This window comes from Geotrypetes seraphini, chromosome 3, assembly GCF_902459505.1.
Source record: "Geotrypetes seraphini chromosome 3, aGeoSer1.1, whole genome shotgun sequence".
In the NCBI taxonomy this organism is placed as follows: domain Eukaryota; kingdom Metazoa; phylum Chordata; class Amphibia; order Gymnophiona; family Dermophiidae; genus Geotrypetes; species Geotrypetes seraphini.
In genome coordinates, this window is record NC_047086.1 from 370,136,252 (window position 1) to 370,160,953 (window position 24,702).

The 24,702-nt window shown below is 40.8% G+C and overlaps 1 protein-coding gene across 6 annotated transcripts in view; it reads left to right on the top strand.

Moving 5' to 3' along the window:
* LYST (lysosomal trafficking regulator) overlaps positions 1–24,702 on the top strand; it is a 295,950-nt gene that overhangs the window by 260,909 nt on the left and 10,339 nt on the right. For all 6 annotated transcript variants that reach the window (XM_033936373.1, XM_033936368.1, XM_033936370.1 and 3 more), the window contains 7 exons: positions 2,477–2,707; positions 6,006–6,195; positions 6,385–6,521; positions 11,526–11,624; positions 14,658–14,797; positions 19,599–19,696; positions 21,941–22,097. In XM_033936373.1, coding sequence (XP_033792264.1) covers positions 2,477–2,707; positions 6,006–6,195; positions 6,385–6,521; positions 11,526–11,624; positions 14,658–14,797; positions 19,599–19,696; positions 21,941–22,097 — 1,052 coding nt within the window. The remainder of the gene's footprint in view (positions 1–2,476; positions 2,708–6,005; positions 6,196–6,384; positions 6,522–11,525; positions 11,625–14,657; positions 14,798–19,598; positions 19,697–21,940; positions 22,098–24,702) is intronic.

The following is a 24,702-nucleotide window of genomic DNA, read 5'->3' on the forward strand; positions in this document are numbered from 1 at the left end:
AGGACAGAAGGGGAGACTTTGTGCTGCACATTTTAAACTGGAGATATTAACAGTTCTGGATATGTACCAGGAGAGTGTAGGCATCTTTTTCAAAGCTAGAGTGCACAACCAATCTCCCAATCTATAGGAATGGTAGAATACTGTAGAACAGTATTCATTTTGCAGAAAAAGAGATTGAGGCCTCAGATGTTTAGGGTGGTTCACAGTCCTCCTGTTTTCTTATGAATAAGGAAGTAGTATGTAGAGAAGAAGCCTTGGTTAAGAACATAAGAATTGCCACTGCTGGGTCAGACCAGTGGTCCATCATGCCCAGCAGTCCACTCATGCAGCGGCCCTCTGGTAAAAGACCAGCGCCCTAACTGAGACTAGCCCTACCTGCGTACGTTCTGGTTCAGCAGGAACTTGTCTAACTGTATCTTGAATCCCTGGAGGGTGTTTTCCCCTATGACAGATTCCGAAAGAGCGTTCCAGTTTTCTACCACTCTCTGGGTGAAGAAGAACTTCCTTACGTTTGTACGGAATCTATCCCCTTTTAATTTTAGAGTACCCTCTCGTTCTCCCTACTTTGGAGAGGGTGAACAACCTGTCCTTCTTTTTGGAGAGAGGAATTGATTCATTGGCATAGCATTGTAGGAGATGATCAACTTATCTTTGCAGTACATTGGTGTGGACATTAGGAAGATGGAACCATATTAAGATAGTATTGAATGCGTTTGGAACCTCAGTTGTTAATCTGTTTAATTATGCTGAGAACCCAAGAATTTCTTGTAATCCATTATCATTGTTGATGAAAGAAGCGAACCCAACCCTCAAACAGAGTAGATTCTGAAGGAGCATTGGCCACGACAGAGATTCAAGTCAAAAAGAAGGTTGCTGTTTTGTTTGAGCAGGCACATGGTCTGTTTATTTTTTTTGTTAACAAGTTAGCAAACACCAGAAGGTTTTGCCCATCTCTGAAATAGGTAGAAGTCTTTTTCATGATATTAATAATACCTGTACTTTATGCTTTACTGGAAGATACTGATATTCTTAAAGAAAACATTAAAGTTGACTGAACTAATGTTAGGTGTTACATAAGTGGATCAGTGGTCTTTTTGGATTTTTGTGATGTTCTTTATTTTCCCTCCAAAAGGAGGTAAACAGACCTGCATTTTCCATGTTAATCACTTGGGGCAGATGTTTTATATGTAGCCTAAAAAATCTGTGTCAATTAGTGCAGTGCTAAGTACAATTCTTTAAAAATTTTGTACACAGTATAGAATCAAATCCAATAAAAAAGATGTAGGTGGATAACAAGGTGGTTTCCAGGAGTCCAAAATAATTCCAATTACTTGGAGCACTGTGGCCTTGCGGGATGTTAGTATATAACACTTCTATATCAGCTGTAACCATTAAGAAAGTATTATTTGAACCCAGGGCACATGCATCTAACTGGATCATGAAATCAGTTGAGTCTCTTATGAATGAAGCAGTGAGAGGGACCAAAGTTTGTGAAAAGATATCCATATTGATCGATAGCGGTTCAAGTAAATTACCGGACGTCCTAGTGGATTTTGGATATTCTTGTGAATTTTCAGTAATAAATTTTTTTTTTTTTTTTTTTTAATTCTTTATTCATTTTAAATCTTGTAACAAGTGTACAGTAATATACCATTATAACAAATTAAAACACTTGAAAATCTTTCTAATAATAACATACATACTTGAATTTTTACCCATTCCCACCCACCCTACTGCAATTAATTCAATTAAACATATCTAAAAGAATATAATGAAGTAAGCATTTAATAAAAATTCCAAACAACCCCCTAATTATACACATATTATCTAAGGAAAATAATGTCTACCCATTACAATAATTTTCCAACGGCCCCCAGATCTTCAAAAATTTATTGTAAGACCCTTTCTGCAAAGCAATTGCTCTTTCCATCTTATAAATATGGCATAATGAATTCCACCAGAAAGTATAATTAAGATTAGTGTGATTTTTCCACTTGTTGGTAATATGCTGAATGGCGACCCCTGCTATGATCAATAAAAGTTTAAATAAATAAATCACTGTTGTCATTGAGAATGGAACCACCTAAAACTGGAACTCTTTATTGGTGATGTATCCACAATTCAAAGCCGCAGAAAGGACCAAGTTGATTTCTATTTTAATTACGTTGGTAGGATCATTGTCTAAAGGAAGATAGAAGATTGTGTCTTGAAGCTGTCTTTTCACTTCTGTAATATACTTAGTATAATCCATCACTACAACTGAACTACCCTTGTCTGCTGACTGTTCTACAGGGGACTTAAGAGAGGCAGGTGATCTGCGATGCAAGAACTTAGTGTTGTCATAGATATTCCATGAAGGTTTCCACTTATGTATGTGTCTATGGCTGTATATATAGTTTTCATATAGTTTATTTAATTTTAGATCCCTCTGCCAAGGTCTGTCTTATATTTTTGAAATTTTCTTTTTACATTTTAGACATACTTTGGAATGGATGTTTCTGCTGTTGAGGATCCAGTTCAAAGGCGTGCACTAGAAACCATGATAAAAACATATGGACAAACCCCTCTTCAACTCTTTCAGACAGCGCATGGGAGCAGGCCTGGATCTAAGCTAATCATGGAAGGAGAGCTTCCTGCTGCCATGGGATTATTAGTACAGCTAGCTTTCAGAGAAACTAGAGAGCACACAAAGGAAGTCATTTATCCAGTATGTTATACTTTGATTTAAGCATTATACGTTTGTTGGAAAATAAAATAAATAACTACTAAACCCTCAAAAAGATTTTGTGAGCAATGTGTAGCTACAAATGTAATGTTATGGTATAGTTGGGACAGATAGCAGTAAAGCTAGAAATTCATATTAGGAGGAAAAAAATGGATCAACTTTACTAACTTACTTTGCAAAATGATGTAGAACCTTTATATAACCGAGAGCAGTGAATTACAAAGTAGTATACATCAGTGGTTCCCAACTCTGTCCTGGAGGACCACCAGCCAGTCGGGTTTTCAGGATAGCCCTAATGAATACGCATGAGAGAAATTTGCATATAATGGAGATGACAGGCATGCAAATCTGCTCCATGCATATTCATTAGGGCTATCCTGAAAACCTCACATGGTGGTCCTCCAGGGCAGGGTTGGGAAGCACCATTGCTTTTGAACTTACAAAAATATTGCTGAGATTTATTGCTTTAGCTCTGAAAATGTAATTATTCCTGTACTGTAAGTATTAGAGCATTCCTTTCCCATACTGAATTATGCAGAGCCTCATGTGCTAGCTTGCTGGGACCTGGAGAGAAGGCTGTAGCTGCAAGTATCAACCCATGGGGCAGCATGGTCAACCTAAGCAACCAGAATGGAGCAATGAAAGAGAGAGGTCCAGAGAAAAAGGGAAGGAGTAAAGAGAGAAAGAAAACGGGGGAAGGAATCGACACTGAGAGGGCAGACAGAGATAAAACTGGTGGTTTTATGGAGGAAGGAAGGGGTAGCAGAGAACAAGAGTCCTGGAAAAGCAAGGGAAAAAAAACCTTGGTTAAGAAAATGGAGGGAGGTGGAACTATGCAAGTAGAAAGTAGAGAACTGGGGAGAAGGAGGGAAAGTGAAGGGGGCAGACAGAAAATTGAGGGGGGGGGTGATGAGATGAGGAGTGGTTGATCCTGGGAAGGGCAGATGCCAAAGAACAAATTGGGCCTTTAATTCTGAAGGGGAGGGACTGTTCAGGTTTGGTAAAATGTCAAATCAGAAGGGGTGGCTAGGGTTTATGTTGGGGGAATTTTAAACAGAATATTAAAGCATATTTGAATAATATATTTTCTGTATTCTTAAAGAAATTATTACTTACACATTCTTTGAGCAAGGAATGGCTTTAGAATTTTGCAATATTGTGCACAGAAGTCCCTTAGCAATATTGTGCACAGAAGTCCCTTAGCAGTAGGCTATATTTTACTACAGGAGACATGAGAGGCAGATGATCTGTGATGCAAGAATAGCAGAACAAAGATCAGACTAGACAAACGTATGAAGCAAAACAATTTAATATCAGTAAAATACAGGTGCAAAATGGCCACGTTTTGCCCAAAGGTTGCGTCGGAGGCAAAACTGGCTAAAACAATAAAATCCAAGTCAAACAAACATAGAAAACTCAGTTGAATGCTATTAAAATTCAACTCAAATCATATCAAATGATATAAAATACTAAAACATATGTTCAAAACTGTATTGGATACTAATAAAATACAGATCATATTAAATAATATAAGATACTAAAAACATGCATATGTATAAAGAAAACCATGCATAGAATAGGTAATAGAAACAGTAGAAAAATGGATGGCGAACCACAAGTTGAAGCTGAACTTGGACAAAACTAAATTCCTGCTACTAGAGAAGGACAAAAAACCATCCATAACAGAACTGGAAGTAAAAACAATCAAGTACCCATTACAGAACTCCCTCAAAATTCTAGGAATACAATTAGATAGATGCTGCACTATGCAAACACAAATCCACAAAATCATCCAAAAAGCATTCTTCACAATGCGAAACTTAAGAAAAATAAGAAAATTCTTTAACAAAGATCAATACAGGATCATTGTCCAATCGCTTGTACTTAGCATTGTAGACTATTGCAATAGTCTCTACCTACCATGCCCAATCAACATGATAAAACAGCTGCAGACCGTCCAGAACACAGCACTCGGACTCATCTACTCACTTAGCAAGTTTGACCACATTACCAATGCATACTTAGAATCTCACTGGCTACCGATAAAAGCAAGAACCCAATTCAAATTCTACTGTCTTCTATTCAAAATAATGCACGGAATTGCACCCAGTTACCTGAACAACCGCCTACACCGTTACCTCCCACCTAGAAGAAGAAGAACTCAGAACCTCTTTACCTACCCTCCTCCCAACGGTACTAGATACAAGAAACTGTACGACAACCTTCTAGCAACACAGGCAGCTAAAATAGACCCTTCCATTACCAAAATGCTAAACAAAACAACAGATATTAAAGAGTTCAGAAAAGAAATAAAAACACACCTATTCAAAAAATACTTCCCACCACACTAACCATTCTAACCTCCATAACATTACCTCAAGATTATTCCCTCGGAAATACCACCCATATTGTAACGCCAAATCAAAACATCAAACTAATCTTCTCTATGTAACCATCTTCTGCAACCTGTTATGTATCTCTATTCTATACGGTAAACTGTAATATATTCACTTCCTTGATGTGTAATTCTACTGGAGATGTCCAGATATCTTCTAAATTGTAATCTAAATTGTAATCTATTCACTCCTTGTTATGTAATTCTACTGGAAATGTCCAGATATCTTCTAAATTGTAATCCGCCTAGAACCGCAAGGCACAGGCGGAATAAAAATCACTAATGTAATGTAATAGGCAGAACATGCAAAAAAGCCTCCCTAGAGAGGACGAACAGACAACATGCTTCTCTCTAGGTTCAGCAAATAAGTTGGCAGCATGAACATCTTCCAAAACTGCTCTAAGTAAAGGCACAGATCAAATCGAGCGAAACATGGCCACATCAAGCACGTGTTTTATTGATATTAAATTGTTTTGCTTCGTATCTTTTTCTGGTTTGCTGTTTGTTCTGATACTTTTTTTTTGTTATGTAGTGTAGCAAAATATATTTCACCATATAATCATTGTATCGAAGCAACACCTACTGGCCAGATCCAGGGTACATGTTTACTGAGTTCTGGAAAAGGATGAGTGTTCATAAAATGGAGAAAAATCCAGCATAGCTATAAATGAAGGCTTATGGCTCTGTAGGTCACTAGAGGCCAATATTAGCTTATCTAGAAGTTCAAAGTTGGTTGGGTCAAAGTGCTCTTTAAATATTGTTAGGGATAGCTAATTACTAGGCTGTAAATACATTATAATTTTATTGCTGCTTCCTTACAGTGAAATTGACTGATTTTTTATTTTTTTTTAATTTCATTAAATTTTTTCTGTACTTTCATTCTAGAGTCCTTTGCCATGGATAAGAGGTTTAAAGTGGGGGGAGTATGTAGGATCTCCAAGTGCATCTGATCCAGTTGTTTGCTTTAGCCAACCTCATGGAGAAAGATTTGGCTTACTACAAGCTCTGCCAACCAGAGCCATCTGTGGTTTATCCCAAAAATTTTGTCTGATGATGGTATACAGTAAAGAAAAAGGTAAATAAAAATCTAGAATTATCTTTATATCATACTGTAGAAAGTTCATAAAAGATACTCTTAAAAATAACACGCAAATACTATTGTATTATGAAGTCAAAGATAGTAGAAAGAATCAAATATTTTGATTTTACTGTCTTGTGTCCAAACTTATGATATCTTACTGAAACTCTCCCTCTTCTGTTTTAGGAGTAAGGAGCATGCATAGTACAGATATCCAGTGGTCAGCAATTCTGAGTTGGGGATATGCTGATAATATTTTAAGACTGAAGAGTAAGCAGAGTGAACCTCCAATAAATTTTATACAGAGTTCACAGTTGCATCAGGTACGATACATGTGAAAGTTTGACAGTTGTTCTGGTTCTACATTCTAGAGTTTCTAATTATGAATCCAACTTGAGATTCTGACAGTAAAATATAGAGGTTAATTTTCAAATACTACCCAAAAAATACTCAAGATGTTCGCAAAACTGAATAACCCAAACCAATTAATTTACTACTTTAAAAAAAATGGCATTGCCAGCTGGATCCAGCAAGGCTCCTATCTCTGCTTGAGACAAAATGTTGTTTTGCTTATGGAATGTCTTGACCTTCACCAATAGAGCAATGCTCCTACTTGTCTTGCCAGGCATTTTCTTGCTCTTGTGTTTACCTTAAGTCTTAGCTCTGCTGCTATTTCTGTTTGTGATCCTGTTTATCATGGACTGATCTTTTTTTTTTTCCTTTCGGTTCAATTCCAGCCATCTTTACCTATCCCTTCGAAACTTGCTAACCAAATATTCCAGAGATCTTAAGTCTCTTGATATAGATAAATAAACCAATGCTTACTGGGATGTTCTTTCTACAATTCCCTTTTTCCTACCCCGTTGGAAGACTGTACCTCCTTCTGGTCTAGTGCCCTGAAAAGAGCTATCGATCAAATTGCCACCCTTTCTCCCTTCACCTTTAAAAATAAACATTCTTTTATCTGTAAACCTCTTTATGTGTGGCTGTAAAACTCCAAAAATGCAAAGGCAGTATACAAGTCCCAATCCCTTTCCCTTATCATGGAGAAATGCAACTTCTAAAAAGGAGAACCTATAATGCAGAATGTGTCTGGTGGTGCACTAGGTCCCCCTCATCTAATGTTGTTTGTAAGGAACATCAAAGAGATTTTTGGGATAGTGTTAAAAAAGCCCAGATGACATTCATTCAAAATCAATTACATCATGTGTCAACCCCTCAAAAGGTCTCTCTCACCTTGCTACAAACCTGGTCACCATGGTGCGACCTCATTTGGAGTATTGCGTTCATTTCTAATCTCCTTATCTCAAGAAAGCTATAGTGGCGCTAGAAAAGGTTCAAAGAAGAAGCGACCAAGATGGTAAAGGGGATGGAACTCCTCTTGTATGAGGAAAGACTAAAATGGTTAGGGTTCTTCAGCTTGGAAAAGAGATGCCTGAGGGGAGATATGACTGAATTCTACAAAATCCTGAGTGGGATAAAACGGGTATAAGTGGATCGATTTTTCACTCCGTTAAAAATTACAAAGACTAGCGGACACTCGATGAAGTTATAGGGAAATACTTTTTAAAACTAATAGGAGGAAATATTTTTTCACTCAGAGAATAGTTAAGCTCTAGAACGCATTGCCAGAGGATGTGATAAGAGTGGAGAGTGTAGCTGGTTTTAAGAAAGGTTTGGACAAATTTCTGGAGGAAAAGTCCATAGTCTGTTAGTGACAAAGACAGGGGGAAAGCCACTGCTTGCCCTGTATTGGTAGCTTGGAATATTGCTACTTCTTGGGTTTTGGCCAGGTACTAGTGACCTGGATTGTCCACCGTGAGAACGAGCTACTGGGCTTGATGGACCATTGGTCTGACCCAGTAAGGCTAATCTTATGCTCTTATGTACCCACCCTCCACTTAATACATCATAGTCCAGAGCCTGATGCCTTTGCAGTTTTTCACCCATAAAATCCAAGATCTCTGCTCCAGCCTTGGCTGCCCCTTTTTTTCTTCCAGCCAACTGTTCACCATGCTCCCCAGTCATTGAGTGGCCTGCCTGGTATTGCTTCTGCTACTTCCTTCTTCCACAGCTCTTATTTCTTTGTCTTTTTTACTTTTTATTCTAGATCCCATTCCTCCCACACTACTAAAAAGAAGACTAATGAGCTTGTTTGATTCCATTTTTGGCCTTACAAATCAGGTGCTCAAATAATATTTTGTACCTGTTAGTAAAAAAAAAAAAAATCTACTCTGTCAACACAATTTTCAACACCCTATTCATTTCCCAAACTGTCCTACATTTGCAGTCTTTTCTATTTAAGACCAGTGCACTTCACTCAAGACAGCATTTCACCAACATTATAGCTCTAAGTCGTACAAAATCTTGATACAGGTAGATATGCGTTTCTAGTCTCATTAGATCTATCTTCCACTTTTGATTTACTCCGTTGCCTCTCTGATCTTTGGCTTAAGAACGTAAGCATTATTATACTGGGACAGACTGAAGGTCTATCAAGCTCAGTATCCTGTTTCCACCAGTGGCCAATGCAGTTATGGACTTTTCTTTTAGGAACTTGCCCAAACCTTTAAAAAACTCTGCTAAGCTAACTGCTTTTACTATGTTGTCTGACAATGAATTCCAGAGTTCAATTACACACTGAATGAAGCAATATTTTCTCTGATTTGTTTTAAATTTATAACTTAGTTTCATTGCATGTCCACTTGTCTTTGTATCAGGGCCAGTTCAAGACATGGATAAGTGAGGCATTGGCTCAGGGCTGGCTGGCTAAGGGGAATCTGCTGTGCTCTTGGGAGAAGAAGCAAAAGAATCTGCTTACTAACACTTATGGGGAATTTAGGAGACATTTAAAGACATATCTGTTTATGAAACATTTAGGCAGCTAATTAGTACAAATTTTATTATGGACCATTTAGATAATTATTAGCTTTTTAATTTTTTTAGTTCTATTCAACTTCTTTTTAATTGCAATTTTTAAATTATTGTAAACCGCATAGAACTTCATGGCCTTGTGGTATATAAACTGATTATTATTATCTCTGAGACATACTTCCCAGGTGCTCATGACACACTATGTCATGACAGACTGGTTGAGAACCACTGGTGGTAGGGTCTGAGTGTTGAATTAAACATGGGATCTTTATATGTATTCACTCCTAGGACAATAAAAATGCATCAGGGTAATCTATATAAAAAAAGCATTTGCAGATCCCAAACAGTAGTTGTATGATTGCACCAACCATCCAAAGTGACACCTCAGAATACTGATAGAATTATGAAATGAACTTGCAGAGCTACTATTAATATGTAATTTATCTTTAAAATCTAGTCAGGTACCAGAATGTTGGAGGGTGGCCAATGTACCACCAATTTTTTAAAAAGGTTCCAAATGTGACACAGGAAATTATAGACGGGCAAGCCTGGCATTGATGCCAGGCAAAATGGTAGAGAGTGGCGCAGTGGTTAAAGCTACAACCTCAGCACCCTGAGGTTGTGGGTTCAAACCCACGCTGCTCCTTGTGACCCTGGGCAAGTCACTTAATCCCCCCATTGCCCCAGGTACGTTAGATAGATTGTGAGCCCGCCAGGACAGAGAGGGAAAACTGCTTGAGTACCTGAATAAATGCATGTAAACCGTTCTGAGCTCCCCTGGGAGAACGGTATAGAAAATTAAATAAATAAATAAATAAATAAATATATATATATATATATATATATATATATTAATGGGATAGAACCAACATAGATCTAGCCAAGGGAAATCTTGCCTCACCAATCTGCTACATTTCTTTGAAGGGAAGAATACACATGTAGATAAAGATGAGCCAGTTGATTATTGTATGTATGAATGTTCAGAAGGCATTTGACAAAGTAGCTCATAGATAGAAGGCAGTGTCTTATTATGGATTAAGATAGAAAACAGAGAGTAGGGTTAGTGTTCAATATTCTCAATGTGCTGGAACCGTAGCTTTTTAACATATTTATAAATGATGTGGAAACGGAATAACGCTTGAGGCATATAAATTTGTTAATGAGACAAAGTTATTTACAGTTGTTAAATCACAAAACAACTGTGAAAAATCGCAAGAGGAGCTTGTAAGACTGAAAGTATGAGAATCTAATTGGCAGATGACATATAATGTGAGCAAGGGCATAATGATGAATGTGGGGAAGAGGAAATAGAAATAGAACAGAAGAGCAAGCCTCCACACAAAGCACAAAGAAAGCAAGAGAGTAGAGATAACAAAAACAATAACAAAAGGGGCTTGATTATCCTTTATTGAGATTTACATTGACTCAATATGGGCCATGTTTTAGCTAAAGTGCCTGCATCAGGAGTCCTTGTTGGGATGGATGCCAACTGAAAGCATCAATGTGCTTAGTAAAGTAGATCCACCAGTAGAAGAAGAGACTAGTTAGATCACTCGTCTTATGCATTTGATTTGTGATTTTCAATTATGAGATCTAATTTAAAAGATAATCTGGTGTATCTATGTTATTAGGCGCATTGACTCTTTCATTTAGATTTCATTCCGACATGTTACTTTCAGACTCCCGATGCAAACTCTTTAACCTTAACATGGCCTGTGTTGAGTCAGTGTAGATTGCAATAAAGGACAATCAAGCACCTTTTGTTCTTGTAGGGAGAAAGAACATATACTATAGTTGTATGATGTAAGGTTCCAGATTAGGAGCCATCATCAGTAAAAGGATTTAGGTATCATCGTTAACGATACGCTGAAACACCCGTTCAATACGCAGCGGTAGCTAAGAAAGCAAATAGAATGTTAAGAATTAAGAAATGAATGGCGAACAAAGCTGAGAATATTATATTGCCTCTGTATTGCTCCATGATACCACAGGACTACCACGGAGGGTCAGCGTCATCATTTTGAAATTTGGAACCGATGGAACTGGAGTGGAAAGGTGACCACTCCAGTCCTGTCCCGCTAGATACCAGGGATCACTTCTAGGTAAAATCTCAGGGATGTTTAGGGGTCTGGGAGATGGGGAGAAGAAGACCTGGCCAGAGCTTGGATGCAGAGGGAAGTGTTAGAAAGGAGATCAGAACTAGAAGACAGAACAAAACCAGGGGGATCAGATCAGAATTGGGGAAGGGAGGGATTGGAGAACAGAGTTAGGAGATCGGAACGGGGAGATTCCAGACAACTTTTGCATGTTCCCGCTGATATTCAATCCCAGTATTCATGTCTAATTTAGCAGGCAACAGTCATTATCCACTGGCTGAATACTGACCAGTAATTTGCAGTCTACTTACAATATTAGAATATTCTAACATCTTATATCCTCTGTTTTTCTCAAAGGTTACAAGTTGTGCTTGGGTGCCTGACAGTTGCCAGCTCTTCACGGGTAGCAAATGTGGTGTCATCACAGCATATATGAATAGATTCACCAGTAGCACAGTATGTATTTATCAAAATGTTCATTGTTCTTTCCTCTTTTTCCCTTTCAGTTTTATAATCAGTGGCATGGTTTGGAGTGTGTGGCGCAGTGGTTGGATCTACAGCCTCAGCACCCTGGGGTTGTGGGTTCAAACCCCGCGCTGCTCCTTGTGACCCTGGGCAAGTCACTTAATCCTCCATAGCCCCAGGTACGTTAGATAGATTGTGAGCCCACCGGGACAGATAGGGAAAATGCTTGAGTACCTGATTGTAAAAACCGCTTAGATAACCTTGATAGGCGGTATATATAAAATCCTAATAAACTTGAACTTGAAACTTCCTATGCTTCTAAGGGAATTCTAGGGGAAGAATAATTCTTTCTATAGTATTTTAAAATTTTGCATACTTGATTTGTCAAAATAGCACCGTCTTGTTAGTAATTTAAAAGTATTCTAGAAAAAGAAAAATGCTGAGTTTTTAATTGAGTTGTTTCTTCTTTCTGTTCCCTTGTCCCCCTTCCCCATCTAATTTCCCACTCTGCTTTTTTTTTTTTTTCCTTCTTAGCTATTTCTGGTCCTAAATGTCTGTGTCCTAAAAGATCAACTTTGGGAGTTACACCTATTTCCAAGCGCAGTTCGGATTTAGGAAACCGCTGCTATTAAGCAGCCCTCCACCAGAGAAATTTGGAGGGGGGTTTCCCTCTTATTCCCCCAGTGGTGTTTGACCCTTCAAATTAGAGAGTTGCACGGGGACAGAAATCCCACCCGTCCCCACCCGTCCCCGCCAAAGTCCCACCCGTCCCCACCCGTCCCCGCGAGGAATCCCACCCGTCCCCACCCGTCCCCGTGAGGAATCCCTCCGTCCCCACCCGTCCCTATAAACTTCAGAAATAGTTATTTCATTTAATTATGCTACTGAATTAAAGGCTCTGGTAGAAACCCATTTACAAATAAGCAAAAAGACTTTATTAATTTGAAAATATTAATTGGGAAGAATACATACTTTGTAAACGGGTTTCTACCAGAGCCTCTAATGTTTATAAATTTTTATCAACACAACTAATATACTACTTTATCCTGAAGCAAAAAAAAAAAAAAAGAAATAGAATTCTTTTCCTACCTTTGTTGCCTGGTTTCTGCTTTCCTCATGTTCTCATTCAATTCCTTCCATCCACTGTCTCTCTTCCTTCTGCAACTTCCATTTGCTCTGTTACTGTGCCTCTCCCTTTCTTCCCCCTTCCAAATTGGTCTGGCACCCATCTTCTTCTCTCCGCTCCCCCCATAGTCTGGCATCTGTCTTCTTCCCTGCCAGCGTTTTCTCCCTACTCTCTCTTCCTCATTTCCTTTCAGTGTCCTTCTCCCCCCCGCCCTTCCCATGGCCTTTCAGCGTCCTTCTCCACCCCCTTTGTATTCCCCCATGTGCTTTCAGCGTCCTTCTCCCTCCTCTGTCTTCAAGTGCTTTCAGAGTCCTTCCCCCCCCCTCCTGTCTTCACCATGGCCTTTCAGCGTCCTTCTCCCCCCTCCTTCTCTACCGCCCCGGGTGCAGCACAGCCGGCCAGGTCCCCTTACTTTTGTGGCACTTCCCCGACCGACCGACAACAGCCCCGGTCCGACAAACCTCCCTGCCCTTAACTGCGAATCTAAATTACCTTCTTACAGCAGCTGTAAGAAGGTAATTTAGATTCGCGGCTACAGGGCAGGGAGGATTGTCGGAACCGGGCTGTTATCGGCCGGTCGGGGAAGTGCCACAAAAGTAAGGGGACCTGGCCGGCTGTGCTGCACCCGGGGCGGGGCGGGGCGGACCGCCCCCTCCCTTGGTAGCCACTCGAACCGCGAGGCTACTCTCCTTCTCCTTACCTGCCCTGCCTGCAGCACAGAGCCGAACGGAAGTCTCCCGACGTCAGCGCTGACGTCGGAGGGAGGGAGGGCTTTGTTTAAGCTTTGTTTAAGCCCTCCCTTCCCTCCGACGTCAGCGCTGACGTCGGGAAGACTTCCGTTCGGCTCTGTGCTGCAAGCAGAGAAGGTAGGGAGAAGAAGAGCCGCGCGACTGAGTACATGCAGCCCCACAGGAGCCCCGCGACCCTCGGAGGCGTCCCCACGGGATCCCCGCGACCCTAGGGGCATCCCCACGGGATCCCCGTGACCCGAAGGGGGAACCCGCGGGATGCCCGTGGGTCCCGCGGGATTCCCGTCGTCCCCGTTCCCGTGCAGCTCTCTACTTCAAATGCCAAACTGGCAAAAGAAAGCAGCCTCTGTGATAGCGTTGGAATAAAAACTGGTTTTGTTTCCAAGATTGCAACGATAAACAATTATGTGCCCGCTTGGAACACATTTGATTTTTTTTATGTTTATTTTTTATAAAATGGATGTTTATGGTGCAGGCACCTGGTCCGTAAACATCTGTTTCTCTAGTATTTCAGAAGAGGTTCTACAGTGGGAGATTCTCTTCTAAAATACTGGTGAAACCTAAGATGTATTGACTGCACATCTCAATTCCTACTGCTACGATCTTATTCTCAGAAATTATTGCGGTGTATACTGAGATGGTTTTCTGTCTTTCTTTAAGCAAGATATAAAGATATGTAAAGATAAGAAAAAACAAAGTATTTTCATACAAGTGTTTGAAAGACTGTAAAGACATTTATTTATTTATTTATTTACTTTTGTAATCAAACTTGGAGCGTAACCAGAACTAATAAAGTTGCAACGACTGAAAAATATACTTTGGTTCATCACTAGAGGGCGCAACTCTCTTCTTGAAGAACTCTATACCTCTGAGTGACTTTCAAACGTGACGGTTGCAATCCTGAAGTTTGGTTACCAATTTGAATGAGAAGACAGTTCTTTTATTTGATTTCTTTAAGCAAGAGCATCACAAGTCTGTGAATGATGATGATACTCATATATGCATAAGAGGATTTACCAAACACTAGATAACTAAAGATGAACTTTAAAAAATTCAATTGCAGCTGTTATATGAACTTTTATTTCTACTGTGTTTTCTGTGCGGTAATTAGGTGAACATATCTTGCATTAAATTTATTGTGTGTTTCAGCCATCTGAGATTGAAGTGGAGTCAGAGGTCCACTTGTATGGTCATGTAGCAGAGATAACCGGCTTATTTGTTTGCAAACCATACAGTATAATAATCAGCGTAAGCAAGGATGGAAGCTGTATTATATGGGATTTGAACAGGTACACTAATAAATATAAACTTTATCTAAATATACATTTTCTTCTTATTGAGAACTACCATATTTTTACACACTGAAATTAAGAACTTAAGAATTGCCGCTGCTGGGTCAGACCAGTGGTCCATCGTGCCCAGCAGTGCACTCACGCGGTGGCCCTTAGGTCAAAGACCAGCACTCTAACTGAGACTAGCCTTACCTGCGTACGTTCTGGTTCAGCAGGAACTTGTCTAACTTTATCTTGATTAACCCAAACAGGCACACAATCTGTTGATGCTTGCACAAAAAAAAGGTAATTTTTCATGATGCTCTGATGAACTAGAAAATGGCCAGTCATTTCCAGTGAAAGGATTTCAGCAGTAATAATTGAAGGCCAAGAAGTAATCCTTCAGACCCCTAGAGCAACGGCTACTGAACAGACAGGGCTTCCATGCACATCATCCTCAAAAATGGATTTCCTGTCCTATTAACCCTCTTTCTTCCTCCCCTCTTAAAGTCAATCAATTTGTACCTTTGCTTAATCTTTGTAAACCGCATAGAACTTCACGGTATTGCAGTATATAAGCTGTTATTATTATTATTATTATCATATGGGAGATTACAATGGAAAGCAAATTTTTTGTGTAGGGGGATGGGGGGATTGGGACTTATATACATTACTCCCATGATATTTGCGGGGGTTCCATTCCATGAATCCCTGTGAATCTTGAAAAACTGCGAATACGGTTTTTCGTGGGGGAGACTGGAGAGGGCAGCGGGAGAGGCAGGAGAGAGCAGCCGGAATGACCGGGACCGTGAACCACACTGTACTGCCTTTTTGTAGTTTTACAACCACATTCAAAGTGATTTACATACGGATACTTCAAGCATTTTTCCTATCTGGCCTGGTGGGCTCACAATCTGCTTAATGTACCTGACGCAATGGAGGATTAAATGACTTGCCCAGGGTCACAAGGAGCAGCACAGGGTTTGAACCCACAGGATACTGAGGCTGTAACTCTAACCAGTACGCCACACTCTCCTCTTGTGTCATTCTGTAGAAAGAGATCTTTTAATTTCAAATCCTAGATGTAAATAACTAATTTTTATCCCTTAAGCCTGTAGAATGTGAAGAATAAAAAAAAAATGTATCTATGCCAGCATACTACGACTTACCCAGTAAATTAGGATTCTCAACCCATTTGGTCCGTTTTACTATTGAAATCTTTCCATGGCTGTGTGACAACTATTTTACTAGCTATATAGCAAAATCAATTTTCTTGATAACATACTTATATGGAGTCAATTTTCAAAAATACTTTTGTGTTTCATATGGGATGGGGTGGGAGACCGTATCAACTTGGGCTACTGTTAAGACAGATTATTGTCCCACAACCTGTGCTGTTTTAGCACAGGTCCCATTTTATGCATTGTGGGCCAAATTCTATAAATGGAGTCCTGATTGTAGGTGGCCAATTGCTGCCTAACCAGCCAATCAGGATGCATGTTTAAAAAACAAAAAACCCAAGTCATGTCGCCTATATTGTAGGCACCTCCAGGAGTCAGGGGAGATGCATAGGCCCACCTAAGCTCATCTAAGGCTAGGCATGGGCGTGCCTTTGCCTGGAAGTAGCCTTAGGCAGCCCTATGTGCCTCCCTAGGCCTGCAGTAGGCACCTACAATGTAGACCTCCAGTCCCTCCTGCCAGACCCCCTCCCCCCGCCAGACTCCCCTCTAGCCCACCCCCTCGGACTCCCCCTTGCCGAACCCCCCTAGCCCACCCCCTCAGACTCCCTCTCCTCCACCCCCTCAGTCTTCACGAAACCCCCTTTACCTTATAATGATGGCCGGCAAGAGGCATCCTTACTTCCTCTAACCGGCTGGCCCGCCTTTGCATGAATGGTGGGCCTGCCTTTTCCCAGCGCATCATGGAATGTACCAGTAGGGGCCTGATTGGCCTTGCCGCTTAAGGCCCCTCGGCCAACTGGAATCTTAGGCCCATCTTACAATGCATTCTGGGATGCATTAGGAGTGACCTAAAATTCCGATTGTTCAGATCCCTTAGGCCACCCCCCCTATACAAAAGTACAGAAGCGGGTTTTAGCACAGGTTGGCGTGCTGAATGCTCTGTGCTGCTCCTGACATTCAAAAAGTTCTTATGAGCGTCAGGAGCAGCCCAGAGCATTCAGCGTAGAGAATGACACGGTGGCTGTTACCCGTGGCTAGCCGCAAGTAGTCGCAGGTAACCCGCCAAAACGGTGAGGAAAAACCTGTGTTCACCGTGGCTACAGGGACAAGGCCATTCACCGCCCCGTGGAGCGGTGAATGGCCTTGTCCCCGCAATTAAGGGAGGGAATGTGCGCGGTCACCTATCGCGCTCCCTCCCTTCTTCCTGCCACCGCCGAGTTTAAATCGCTATCTACTCCCTCCCTGCCCCTTACCTTCATGGCTGCAATGTCTAAATTGCCTTCTTACAGCAGCCGTAGCATCGAAGCTGCGTGTGGCTGCCGGAAAGATCATCTCTGACGCAACTGGAAGTTGCATCAGAGATGACCTTTCCGGCAGCCATTTGCAACTTCAACGCTCTGGCTGCTGTAAGAAGGCAGTTCAGACATCGCCGGCCACAAGTAAAGGGCAGGGAGGTTTAACGGACCATACCTGTTATCCGAGGAGGGGGCGCAAGTGCATGGCGGAAGCGGCTAAAAGGTGTTCTCACTGCAGGGGGAGGGTTGAGAGCGCCACGAAGGTAAGGGGCAGGGAGGGAGAAAGGGAGGAAAGGTGGGGCGGAGAGGAAAAGATGCTGAAAGGACATGGGGAAGACAGAGTGGGGAGAAAGACGCTGAAAGCACATGGGGAAGACAGAGTGGGGAGAAGGACGCTGAAAGGACATGGGGAAGACAGAGTGGGAGAAGATGCTGAAGAGAAATGGGGAACAGAGAGTGGGGAGAAGACGCTGAAGAGAAATGGGGAACAGAGAGTAGGGAGAAGACGCTGAAGGGAAATGGAGAACAGAGAGTGGGGAGAAGACGCTGCAGGGAAATGGGGATGAGAGAGTGGGGAGAAGACGCTGAAAAGACACGGGGAAGAGAGAGTGGGGAGAAGGACGGTGAAAGGACATGGGGAAGAGAGAGTGGAGAGAAGAAGCTGGCAGGGAAGAAGACAAGAGATGTCAGACTATGGGGGAGCGGAGGGAAGAAGATGGGTGCCAGGCCAATTTGGAGGGGGGGGGAGAGGCATAGTAACAGAGCAAATGGAAGACGCAGAGAGAAGAGAGACAGTGGATGGAAGGAATTGAACGAGAAGATGAGGAAAGCAGAAACCAGGATAAAGTAGTATATTAGTTATGTTGATAAAAATGTATAAACAAAGCCCTGCCAGCTGAACATCTCTTTCTCTAGTTCAGCAGCCAGAACTTTGATTTATAAGGAAGGAATAAGCTAAATATTGCAGTACTAAGGCTTATATGGATGCTGCGGGGACGGTGACGGGGCGGTGAATGGGATGGCAGTGAGGGTGACGGGGCAGTGATGGGGACAGATTTTTTCCCCCGTGTCATTCTCTAATTCAGCACACCAGCCTGCACTAAAAACTGCTTCTGCAGTTTTGTAAAAAAAAAAAAAAAAAGGGGGGGGGTGTTAATTAGTAGATTGGCTTCAGTAATGAGCTTTAACAAGAGATAGGCGCCTATCTTCTTAGGTTTGATTCTACAAAAGATAGGTGCCTCTCACCAAAATAGGCGTGTATAGTGGTGGCGAAAGTCTTAGGTGCTGCTAAGTGGGATTCTCTAAAGGATTTAGGTCTTTAAAACTCTGGCCTACATTATAGGCACCTAAGTTTGAAGTTAGGTGATTCTGTAATGGGCGCCTAAGTGTGATTGGCATGTAATAGACACCTAACTTTAGACACCTGTCTTTTTAGGCACCCATTACAGAATCTGGCCTTATATGCATAGGAAGGAACAGGAAAAAAGATCTTCTCTGAGAAACTAAGTACACTTCTCCCTTCGTATTTTCAGTTTCAGCATTTGTGGTTTCGATTATTCACGTTTTTTAGCTTGCTGGCTCCTCCCCCCGAATTACATCAGTTTGCATAGAGAAATCGCTGATTCCAAGAGTTTACAGAGAAAATCGCTGATTCCCAGCACTTTCTTCACCGTGTTTTGCCTCTCCTTCAGGAACAGACCAGGTCTCCCACCATGTTATTCACGGTTTCACTATATTCACGATGGTTTTTAATAGAAAACAGCGAATAACATATGAAAAAGTTATTTGCAGTTTTTCTGTGTTTGCGGTTCTATTAATCTCCTATCACAGCCAGCGAACACGGAGGGAGAAGTGTAGCAGCTTGAAGAAAGGGTAGACACTTTGGGGGAAGAAATAAGAGTACAAGGAATAGGCCTTAAGAAAATGTATTTGTCTTCTGCAGTATTTTATTTGTAACTGGGAAGATAATCCATCTAGAAATAAAGAGAACAAAGAATAAGAATGCAAAGTTATGTTTGCCATGGTAACTGTAGGTGAATTTTCTTGCATTTTTCATTTATAGTATAATTATTCTACTTTTGTGGTTTTTATGACTGAATTATTTTATACATTAAGGCAATATGTTACTCGTTGTGTTTATTTATTTTAAGACATTTCTATCCAGAATGTTTTGTTTAGGCCAGTCCAGTTGAGGTGGTATCAGTTTAGCGGAATCAAACTAATATCCAAATCTAAGCTAAGCTAATTCAGTTCCTGAAAAGTATGACAATCCAGACAATACAAGTGAAGATTTATGGGTATTAAAGCAGTCTCTGTGTGAGTCTTTTATCTTGTTTTGTTCAGGCTGTGCTACGTACAAAGTCTTACAGGACACAAGAATCCTGTGTCAGCTGTTTCTGCCAGTGAAACAACAGGTGATATTGCTACTGTTTGTGATTCAGGTAAGCGTCTGACCAAATAAAAAACCTGTTTAGATTCATAGCATTCTTTATAGTAACTTTCAACATAAAATATATTGTAAGCATAGTTTTTGAAGATCTTTGAAAGGGTAACTCTTTGAGGGACTTTAATATGCAGAAATGTATTTTCACACACTCAGTTAGGCTCTCACTTAAAAATAGGCACAGAGAAATCACTGCAGCCACTTTTATGCACTCCCCCCCATCTAATTCTACATAAGTACACCACAAGCTAGGTACCAATGAGGCACATAACTTTTGGCACCCAACAGAAGTGTCAAAATGCGGGTAAACAATACTTAGGCATAATTCAATAAGATGCTTTTGCATGTAACTGCAAGAGGGCATGCACGTGGGCAGGTCACACTTATAGAATACTGTACAGAATATTGTGCAGAATGGAAGGCGACAGAGATCACTCTGAGAAAAAGGATGTTACCAGTGGTGTACCACAAGATTTGGTTCTTGGGCCTGTTCTTTCTAACATTTTTATAAGCGATACTGCTGAAGGGCTATCGGGTAAGATTTGCCTCTTTGCAGATGATAACCAAAATCTGCAGTAGAATAGAGCACTTGTGCCAACCATAGTCCTGGTATAAGTGTTCATAGAATTCTGTAAGTTATACATGGAAGTATGAGCCATACCCATATGTCCACTCGCTTGCAAATACATGCTGTATAAGTTAGGTGGATATTTACAGAAGACCAGTTACACACATGCGAGGACTAACAATTAAGTTCAAGAACTCATCCTAGAAAAAGTGCTACATACCTCATTGCTGAATATCACTATGGTCACTTTCAAAGTATTCCCCTTGGGAAGCTATGCACCAATGCCAGCGCCTAGTCCACCCTTCAAAGCAATTTTGGAACTCTTTTACTGGAATGCCCATCAGAGCTGTCGTCGTATTACCCTTGATGTCATCAAAATGTTTTCCTTTCAATATTTCCTTTATCTTCGGGTAAAGAAAAAAGTCATGGGGGGCCAGATCAGGAGAGTAGGGAGAGTGTTCCAATTCAGTTATTTGTTTTCTGGCTAAAAACTCCCTCACGGACAGTGCCGTGTGAGCTGGTGCATTGTCGTGATTTAAGAGCCATGAAGGACCATTTTTACACACTCCTTTCTCTTGCTAAGATTTTCAGTTAAAATTTTCCTGTTTCTCTATCGATGTTTACTTGGTCTGCTATGCTTCTCACAGTCAGTTGATGATTTTGATGCACAATTCCATGAATTTTTGCAATGTTTTCATCAGGTCTGCTCGTTACTGGTTGCCTTGACCTCTCATCATCAGTGACATTTTCTCTCCCCTCAGAAAATTGTTTAATCCATTTGTACACTGCCATTTTCTTCATGGCAGCATCCCCATAAACATGGACTAATATGTTCCTGATTTCACTTCCATTCTTTCCAAGTTTAACAAGAAGTTTAATGTTTGTTCATTGCTCTAATTCAATGATTTGATTTTATCTTTTGTATGTTTTAATTGATAGAAACCATTTAGTTTTTTTGTAAATGGTGTAAAAAAAAGTTTCAAATAAATTTTCGCAATGGCACACAAAAACGTGCAACAATAATGAACGCCACTCAGCAAGACACCGCCACACGTCGGCACGAACGCAACTGTGATACACTGATATACCAAGATTATGAACCCTTACCAAGCTGTTTGGACAGTGCTGCCAAAGATCATGAACTTAATTGTGAGACCTTGTTTGTGCGCACACACATGCATAAATGTCATTATTCTAAATATTTATGTATAAAATGGGAGTGTAAATCTTATGTTATAGAATTGTCTCCTATATGTAAAAGGGATCATTTATTTCAAGACAAAAAGGCTACAAGCGGGGGTTTGTATGATTAAGTAGACCAGTGTCTCTCAAACGGTGTGCCCCGAAGAGATTCCAGGTGTGTCGTGAGAGATTCCAGAATTTTACTTTATTTAAAAAATTCCTTTCTTAAATATACTATAATACACTCCTACAATACTAGAAACGTGTATATACACACATCCTGATAAATCTAGTTTCCTAAATGCCAGAGATCTGTGTATAACTATATGTTATATATGAGTGAGTCTGTTCAGACTTTATTCAAGTGTAGATACACCTGTCAGATATGCACATATTTATAGAATAGTGCTTAAATTTGTTGTATTTATGCACAAATGTTCACACTTGTGTGTGTATATGCTGGTCCTCTAATCTCTTCCATGTGCGATTCAGTGGGAGGAGGAAGTGATCTCAGGCTTTGGACAGTGAACGGTGACCTTGTTGGACATGTGCACTGCAGAGAAATCATTTGCTCTCTGAGTTTCTCTAACCAGCCTGAAGGAGTATCTGTTAATGTGATTGCTGGTGGATTGGAAAATGGAATTGTCAGGTAAGGATCTTTACTGTTTATCTAATGTACAGTATTCAGACACTAAAACAGGCACACGATGGGGCAGTTTTCAAATTATCTGTTGTGAGACAAAGGGCTCCTTTTACAAAGCCATGCTAGGGCCTTAATGCGCGGAATAGCGTGCACTAAATTACCGCATGTGCTAGCCACTGCCGCCTCCTTTAGAGCAGGCGGTAGATTTTCGGCTAGCGCACTAATCCGGTGCATGCACTAAAATGCTTAGCGCACTTTCGTAAAAGGAGCCCTAAGTCTCCTAGTACTTTTGTTTTGCAGGCTTTGCTTCAAAAGTCATAGCATAATTTATATTTATACCTGCTTTTTTGTACATGTACTTTTTGAATGGAAAAGGGCTTATGTAGATGTGAAGATGGAACCTATGTTTGGGGGGGGGGGGGGTTTGGTTTGGGAGGAAAATAACAATCTCTTTCCACCTACAGAGCCGCCAGCCGTAAATGTAACGAAAAGTACAACAAATTTTACCCATGTCAGTGGCTTTTAACTTGGCTACCTATTTACAACTATACATGTTGGGGGTAATTTTCACACCGTTTATTACAGGTATCCGTACTGGGACCGGGGCTATTTAACATATTTATAAATGATCTAGATATTGGGATGAAAAGTGAGGTGATTAAATTTGCAGATGACACTAAACTGTTCAAAAGATACATGCGAACTGTGAAAAATTGCAGGCAGACCGTAGGAAATTGGAAAACTGGGCATCCAAATAGCAGATGGAATTTAATGTGGTCAAATGCAAAGTGATACACATTAGGAAGAATAATTCAAATCGTAGCTAGCAGATGCTAGGGTCCACCTTAGGGGTCAGTACCCAAGAAAAAGATCAAGGTATCATCTTAGCCAATACGCTGAAACCTTCCACTCAATGTGCAGTAGTGGCCAAAAAAGCAAAGATGCTGGGAATTATTAAAAAAAGGGATGGTAAATAAGACTAAGAATGTTATAATGCCTCTATGTTGCTCCATGGTGCAACCTCACTTTGAGTATTGCAATCAGTTTTGATCGCTGTTTCTCAAAAAAGATATAGCAGAATTGGAAAAGTTTCAAAGAAGAGCGACCAAGATGATAAAAGGGATGGAGCTCCTTTCTTATGAGGAAAGGCTAAAAAGGTTAGGGCTCTTCAGCTTGGCGAAGAGACAGTTGAGCAGAGATATGATTGAAGTCTACAAAATCCTGAGTGGTATAGAACGGGTACAAGTGGATCGATTTTTTTTTTTTTTTTTTTTACTCCATCAAAAATTACAAAGACTAGGGGACACTTGATGAAGTTACAGGGAAATACTTTTAAAACCAATAGGAGAAAATATTTTTTTCACTCAAAGAATTAGTTAAGCTCTGGAATGCATTGCCAGAAGATGTGGTAAGAGCGGTTAACGTGGCTGGTTTTTAAAAAGGTTTGGACAATTTCCTGGAGGAAAAGTCCATAGTCTGCTGTCCCATGTTTCCGGTCCCAGGGCAAACATTCACTTCCTCCATGTCTGTCTTTTTCAAAGGCAGACTATGGACTTTTCCTCCAGGAACTTGCCCAAACATATTTTAAACCCATCTATGGTAACTGCTTCCATTATACCGAGGTCAAAAGACATTTTTAACATTTCCACCATAAAATTGTTGCATCTTCCCTGGGCATAGCCCATTGTAGAAGGAGTCACTTGTACTTTATTTTGATGCAGAATTCTAGAAAGGTAGCTGCAAAATTTGAAAATCCAGTCTATGCACATACTTTTCCTCCCCCAATCTAAACATGCCCCCTAGAGTACCTCCTTAAAATACAGCTAAAATTTCATGTGGTGTTTCACAAAGTGCAAAATATTAGTTAATTTGAAGGAGGGCTCTGTTCTGTCATGTAACACAGGTAATATACTTTTTACTCATGGATATCACTTTGGTAATTCTATGCCCTATCATTTTCTTATTTATTAGTTTGAGATGTCTTCTTGTAAAATTATTCTTGTGACAGTGAATATGCTATAAAACTTATGATGTGAAATACAGTACTCCCTTCGAAATTCGTGGGGGTTACGTTCTTGGAGTGATCGCGAATGTTGAAAAACCGCGAATATTAGATGAGTACTGTAATTGTATATTATCGGTGCTTGGAAGACAAAACATGCTCACCTAAAACCACGGCGCTGGAAGCACATACAGTCACATCCCCTCATCGCCTGCTTGCCCTTCAGCTGTTTGTCAGGGAATAACAGGAAGAAAGCTGCGGCCAGTGACCTAAACCACGTGCTCTCAGCATGCCTCCCCCTCCTCCTCTCTGGCTCCGGCCCCGCCCTCTCACAGGGCTCAGCTGTCATTCAGCCGCGAGGTTCTCATTCTTTACAGGCACTAAGATCCCCGTCAGGATTGGTTGGCAGCGGAGGGAAGATGTGAACTTTCCAGCTATTGGCTGCTGCGTGAGGTAAATTATGCAGGGGGTGAGGGGGAGGAAGAAGTTGGTTGGTGAGGGAAAAACCACGAATTACTTAGTCTTCAAATTCAGAATCGTAAATTCGCGGGTGTATACTGTATTATCCCAGGACAAGCAGGCAGCATATTCTTGACTGATGGGTGACGG